Here is a 7,008-nt window from a genome sequence, read left to right as displayed (position 1 = left end):
AAAAAGTCCAATGTGGTTCGGGGACAAAATGTCCTCAGCGGGTTGGCTCAAACACTGGCATTGTTAGCGTAACCGTAACAGTTGTACGATTTTTCAGAGAATAGCGCATGTCTGACCTGCCGGTCTCACTGATCACCGATCTCCTCACTGTTTATTGTAAAATGTGATAGATTAGGCTTCACCTAGTTATGCACCTGTTTTTTTAAACACTAATATATTTTATTTGTTATACAGCACATAAACATTAAACTTTATTTTTTTGAACTCTATTGTGTGGTGCGTTCTGTGATCAATGGCCTGGTCCACAATGAGATACACTGGTAAGAGATAATGAGGTTCATGTATCCGCTAATTTAAATAGCTTTTTAACTTTATTTTAATATTGTGTATGGAGTTTTATTTTGCAGGGTGCAAATTTTCCACCAAAACATGTTCCTTCCCGAGACTATTTTTTCAGAGCCGCCCAAGAAAATTCTTCTTCTATCCCGGAATGCTGTGTGGACTAACCAGACCTTCCTTCGCGGCGCTGTGGAGATAGGTCTGGCGATGCGAGACTAGGCTTATTTTTTTTTTTTTCAAGCACGGAAGAAATGTGTGTCAATGCAAAAAGTGCTCGGTCATCCAAGCGCCAGAAAGGTAAAAAGAGAGGCCGTAGTGGCATCTGTCTGTCTTCTTCTACTTGTCTTTTCTTTTCTTTTTTCGTACTGAGATGAATCCCAGCGCAGGCCCATTTGCATCAGCGTCACATCAACACATTGTGAAACTGGATGATGACTCACTCTGACGCAGGTCCTTTTCACATACTTCCCATCATCATCCTCTCTCTCTCTCTCGCACTCACTCCACCCTCCATCCCGCTCTCCACCTCCCTTCACACACACACACAGATTTTCTGCTTGCGTCGCAGTGGCAGCCCTGCTCGCGCTGAAAAGCGGCCACCCCTCCCTCCCCCCCCCCCCCCCACCCCCCCCCCCCCCCCCCCCCCCCCCCCCCCCCACCCCCCCCCCCCCCCCCCCCCCCCCGCCCCACCCCCCCCCCCCCCCCCCCCCCCCCCCCACCCACCCCCCCCCCCCCCCCCTCCCCTTCCCTGTCCTCCTCCAGTGCAAGTCACTGATGATGATCATGGTGATGTGTTGCTGTGGCAACGGCTGGAGGTGGGCGGCTCCACGGGCGGTGGGCGGAAGCCAGCCGCTAAGCAGCGTGGGAGGGATCTGCCGAACGCACCCATCACCCTCGTTTTGAAAAAAAACAAAAAAGAAAAAGAAAAGGAGGGGGCAGGAAGCTGAAGCTGCTTTTGAGAAGGTGTGGGTGTTGGTGAATTATCGCCTCTCCTCCCTGCAGCTTTGTTAGGGATCGCCTTGTTTGCCTCCCTTCCTTCCCTTTTTGTTCTCCGGCTTACTGCCGCATGCCGTGGAAAAATGTCTTTTCTGCTCAAAATGAAACTTTGGGAGGGATAAAAGTGGCCGTTTTCACAGCGGCGTTTTTTATTAAAGCAAAACTCTCTTAAGACGGGACTCTGAGAAGTAAAAAAAAGACAAGATATCTGAATACTAAAGGTCTAGACTTAAGCCAATGACATTACAACCTACAGCTTTTTCTTTTTTTTACCCGCATGTTGTCTTCATGTTGTCTTCATGTTGTCCTCATGTCGTCCTATATATATCTTTTTAATAACATGATTGATTCCACACAACGCTCTTTGCCAAGTACAAATCTCTACTTTCATTCATTTTGGGGCGTCTTATTCAATTTTATAGCATTTGAAAAACAAATTGAAGTGGTTTTGAAAGTTGACATGCATCCATTCCTTTAATTTTAGTCTAAATAATTCCTTATTTCCGCTTTTCTAACTCAAACATTAGGTATAATTTCCTATAAATGAGGTTTATTGACCATAAATTCCAAAAATAACAGTAAGACTAAAATTAACAAGTTAGTGATACGTAGTGTTGAAAAACAAGTGACAAACGGGAAAAAAAAGTCTTGAAAAAAGGGCCAAAAAAACTAAAAAACATTGATAAAAAGCGTCAACAAAAGTGTTGATTTTCAATTTTGCCTGGAAGACAACACAAGGGTTAAGGTTATTTTTGGGTCCTTTTCAGCTTTTATTTTGATAGGACAGCAAAAGACATGAAAGTGGACCTCTTAACTTGCTGGACGTTATTCATTTCTTTCTTTCTTTTCAGGACCTATTTGGGGGTAGGGTGGGGGGAGTGGGAATAAGTTGACTAAAATGTAAAATATTGCTATTGAATCATAAATGAAGAGATGGGAAAAAAGACATGAAAGGGAAGAAAGACATTCAGCAAAGGGTCATAGGTCGGAGTTGAACCTGGACCCTTTGCATAGAGGACTACCCCCCTTATATATTTAGTGGGATTTGATGCAGTCATAATCAGCTCGGGTTAAAGTGCCCATATTATGAAAAAAATCCCTTTTTCTGGGATTTGGGGAGTTATTTAGTGTTTCTGGTGCTTCCACACGCATACAGACTTGAAAAAAAAAACATTCATGGGGTTCTGAGTGAGATCCGGTTTCTGAATGTCCTCTGATCCGGTTTCTGAATGTCCTCTGATCCGGTTTCTGAATGTCCTCTGTCTTCAGTTTCTGGGTGAGCTGTTCAACATCTGCACGGCTTTCTACGTCACTAGAGACGAGGTGGCTAACCGTAGCATGCTAGCTCGTTCTAGTGGACCATAATCTCCAAAAGAACTACTTCCTGTCCCTGTTCTACTTCCTCTCCTTCTTCTGCAGGTTTTCCACAAGTGGCCCTGGTCTAGAAGAAGTCTCCCAGCTGATCCTGCCTTGGACTGACCAAAGCTGGAGAAAGAGTTATCTAGCTGATGGGATCTTACCGAGCCACTGAGCATGTGCAGCTCCCAACAAAGATAGTATAGAAGAGAGATGTCTCACTCTGGAGCTAAAACAGAGACTTAGTTAAACCGTGAGTCATAAGGGGAAAAAAACATAAAAGATAAACTACTTTAAGGTTAGATTTCCTTAGGGTCTAAATTACGTGCATTTTAGGCCGTATCGGAGGATGTTCAAATACTGGTTTCAGTATCAAAAACATAACAAAACATGCATAACATATTAAGAACATGAAACGATGCCTCTACCATTACACTAAAATGCCTTGCACTACATTTGTATTCATATTGAAATCATAATCTCAGACTATACTGCCTGATTCATCCCTCGCTAGCTGTTATTGCATATTTCCTGTAAATTCTTTTGCATTCTTATAGTGTATACTGAACATAATTTTTATATTTCTTACTGTTTTTTCTGCTGTTATTCTTTATATGTCAAGTGAGTTTATGCAACCCTGGCCAATAGAGCTGATTCTGAAATGGAAGTTACTGAATGAGAGATTTAGTTATCGTAGATATTAGGGAAATTATACAAAAAATACAACTCTTACACATACTTTTCGCCTCATACGGTAGCAAAAACCAGGCTGAGAATCTGTTTTCAGCTCATTCAGCAACTGTAAAAAGTTTCTTCTTCTTCTTTTTTCTTAAATATAAATGTGTGTTCCTGTAAAGTAGCCTACGTGGAAATGTTGTTGGAATCCCCCTTTAATTCTTGACCTGATTTCATGGAACTTGGAGTTTTTTTGTCACTGCCAAACTCAAGAATGGGTAATGTTCCATTGGTTATTAGTCAGTGAAAAGGATATCGGACTTTATAAAAGAAGGATAAAAAAAAGTCAGATAAAAAGTTGGGAGCCAACTTGCAAAATACTTTCCAGTGAGTAATATCTAATGTAGGTCGTTATTTTTGAACGGGGTGTCATACTCCGCCCACAATAAAGGCTGCAAAAGATAAAAACATGAACATCAAAATGCTGTCTGACTTTGGCCTACATTGGCCTATTCAAGATTTCCATATTTTTTATTATTATTATTATTATTATTATTATTATTATTATTGGGCTACACAAAAGGAATTTGACCTGACACTTTATACATTTAAAGGAGCCTACATATCATAAGACCCAGGACTAGGGCCTGGCCTCGGGACCCCACCCCAGTCGGAGCTGGTTCATGTGGGTCAGGAAAAGGAACCCCGGACCCCGGATAAGCGGATGATGGATGGATGGATATGTATCATGATAATATTGCGTGCACAGTGGTTTTCCAGACATATTTCCAGAGAGAAAAACAAAGCTGCGTGCAGAGAAACAGTCCCAGCGGAACTCCGCCGGTTATTTCAGGGGCCGAGGTTATTTTTGGAACCCATTATTAGTCCTTTCCAGCCAGGAGAGGGTGCTGCACCCGTTTTGGTTCATTAAGGACAGAGAGCCGGTTCTGCTGAGGAGAACTGGTCTGAGTGTGTGCAGTACCAGAGTACGTCACATGGTGTCAGCCCAAGACAAGCCACTCAAATATGCATCTGGTGTCTGTGCTCTCTGGGGATTTATAGGACTTTAAGGCACTTTATCTCTTTTAAAGTGCCCGGATTATGCCTTTAAGGTGTTTTCCCTTTCTTTTATTGGGTCATATATCCTTTTTGTGCACGTTACAGGTTTACAAAGTCCTTATCTATGTACTGCCAGGGCCCTTATACTCTGCTTCTGACTGGCTAGTAGTCCTTCCTAGGTACTGTCAGGGCCCTCATACTCTGCTTCTGATGGCTCGTCGCTTAAATAGGTACGTCAGGGCCTCATACTCTGTTCTGACTGGTAGTAGTCCTTACCTAGGTACTGTCAGGGCCCTCATACTCTGCTTCGATGGCTAGTAGTCTTTACCTAGGACTGTCAGGGCCCTCATACTCTGCTCCTGACTGGCTAGTAGTCCTTACTGTGCATGTGCAAAGATGGAACAGAAGTACGTTATTAATGAAGTATAAGTATAGTGTGCATGAGATATGCAGTGAAAGGTTCATAATAGTAGCGTAATATTGAACTTTTGGGGATTTTTTAAAGGGGGCTTTCACTATAATAGCCCCTAAAAATGAGTGTATTTCAATTAATCATTGTACTTCTGCATTTTCTATCCACTATAACAATATTTTGGCACTGTCATATAGTTTATGTTTCCTCTATAAAGGATTGCTTTGGGTCTTTAATGTCTTGTGCAAACTATCATAAAGAGGGAGATTGTACTCAAAAAAACATTGTAAAGGTATGTTTATATTCACAATCGCTATAAAATGTGGAAACTGATAGAGATAATTGATCAAAAACAATCAAAACAGTAAGCAAGACAGTTCTAATGATTGACAGCCCTCTTGGCCAATCAGGTGCAAGTATGTGTTGTCATGCTCCAATCAAAACCTCTGTTGCGAGAATGATAGGTTGTAATCCGGTGGGTGGCTCTTTCTGTTGTTGAGTCACCGGGAACCGAACCGACCGTTACTCGGCTGAGATAAGCCGACGCTCTCGTTCGAAACTGCGCCCCTACTCCTCCAGATTTCTTCTCTCGGCCTTACATTCGTTACATCCAGATATTCTTCTCAACGGGTTTGAAATGTTACATTTTCGGTCAACGGTAGCGCTTAAGGAGTTATTTCAAACGCAGCTGAAGCGTCCATTGACAGGTAGAGTTGGTGTCAAAGCGTCACCTGCAACCGCCGCCTGCTTCAGCACCCGTGCTTTGGATGGGAGGTCGCCGGGAGTACGGAGTGCATTTCCCCCGCAGCCCTTCGCCAGAAGACACGGCTTTAGAAGCTTTTGCTCCAAGAGTGACAGCCACAATGAAGCCGCCAAGGACTCGACTGAGAAGTGAGTAGCGTTAACCCGGTATGTGGGCAGATGTTAGCCGCTAGCTCCACGGCACGCCAAACTAAATAGGAAAAACTGCCAATTTACTGCCGCGGTCATCGTTGGCGGAAGCCTGTGGTGAAACCCGGGAACCAATCCTTACATTTATTTTTTATTGAAATACGTCTATATTTACATGCAGAATAGATGCCGAATTAAAGAATGGTTTCTAACATTACCTTATAAACATGTTTTACTTTGAGTTGTAACGTTACGTCTTACATTCACAAGCATGGCCTATTTTCAGTGGTTGTTACATTGTTGTTCCGCAAGTGCATCACGCAGGGGCTAGCTCAGAGGCTGTTTGAATGACAACCTAGCCAGACGGCTAAGTGCTACAGTGTGGGCTTGCCCGGCGAGATGTTCTAATTCTAATAAATTCAACACCACGTCTCGATGCTATCGATTGTAAGAGTAGGGCACGTGATCAAAACGGAAAAAGGTCAAATGGGAGCATGTGGTGTGCAGCCAGCTAGAAATCGTGACCAGAAGCTGCAGCTTTCATCTACAGCTGATGCATAAACCTGCCACCAGCTTTTTTTTGCCTTTTTGAAAATGATATATATTTATATAACTACAACAAATATAATGTGTCTGTTTAACCTAATGCACCATGCAGACGGACTAAGCCTCATCTAGATGTCTATTGAAGGTCAGTCCTCAATAAACCCTAGGGATGCATTTATCTTTTTTTTTTCAATTTTATTTATAGTATTAAATCATAACAAGACACTTTACAGATAGAGTCGGTCTAGATCACACTCTATAATTTACAAGGACCCAACAGTTCCCCCAAGAGCAAGCATTTAGTGTGACAGTGGTGAGGAAAAACTCCCTTTTAGGAAGAAACCAGGGACTAGACCCGGGCTCCTGGGACTAGACCCGGGCTCCTGGGACAGGACCCAGGCTCCTGGTAGGCGGTTGGGGATGTGGGAAAACATTTCTTTTAAATTCAGTGTTTTAATAAGCTGCGATTCCAAGCTCAGACCTTGATTTTTGTCATTCCACGTGACAAATAATAACGTCCAGTTATTGTGCATTTAAAGAGTCCTCTAGCTATCAATTTGAATGAGACTTGAAGTGTGTGTGTAAGGTCATTATGTAGATGTAGTATTTCCTGGAGGTTTTGTGTTGATTGGACAAACATTTAGTCATTCATAGCCTGATTTGCGCTATACCACCGGCAGTTTGTTTGCATTTATAGCGCCCCCTGGTGTTCAATTTGAATGAAACTTTCAGGG

At 42.8% G+C, this 7,008-nt stretch overlaps 1 protein-coding gene and 1 long non-coding RNA gene across 3 annotated transcripts in view; one reads left to right on the top strand and one right to left on the bottom strand.

The window, feature by feature from the left end:
- Nucleotides 1-3,748, bottom strand: part of LOC116674093 (uncharacterized) — a 15,972-nt gene extending 12,224 nt beyond the window's left edge. Inside the window, exon 1 of the long non-coding RNA XR_004327967.1 lies at nt 3,737-3,748. This is a non-coding gene — a long non-coding RNA (uncharacterized LOC116674093). The remainder of the gene's footprint in view (nt 1-3,736) is intronic.
- A 1,560-nt stretch (nt 3,749-5,308) lies between these two features.
- glsa (glutaminase a) overlaps nt 5,309-7,008 on the top strand; it is a 39,396-nt gene continuing 37,696 nt past the window's right edge. For both annotated transcript variants that reach the window (XM_032506515.1, XM_032506514.1), the window contains exon 1: nt 5,309-5,728. In XM_032506515.1, coding sequence (XP_032362406.1) covers nt 5,475-5,728 — 254 coding nt within the window. In that variant the 5' untranslated portion in view covers nt 5,309-5,474. The remainder of the gene's footprint in view (nt 5,729-7,008) is intronic.

The sequence above is a fragment of the Etheostoma spectabile genome, chromosome 24 (assembly GCF_008692095.1).
Source record: "Etheostoma spectabile isolate EspeVRDwgs_2016 chromosome 24, UIUC_Espe_1.0, whole genome shotgun sequence".
In the NCBI taxonomy this organism is placed as follows: Eukaryota; Metazoa; Chordata; class Actinopteri; order Perciformes; family Percidae; genus Etheostoma; species Etheostoma spectabile.
The sequence above is the reverse complement of the archived record's forward strand: the minus strand, read 5'-3'. Positions and strand labels throughout refer to the sequence as shown.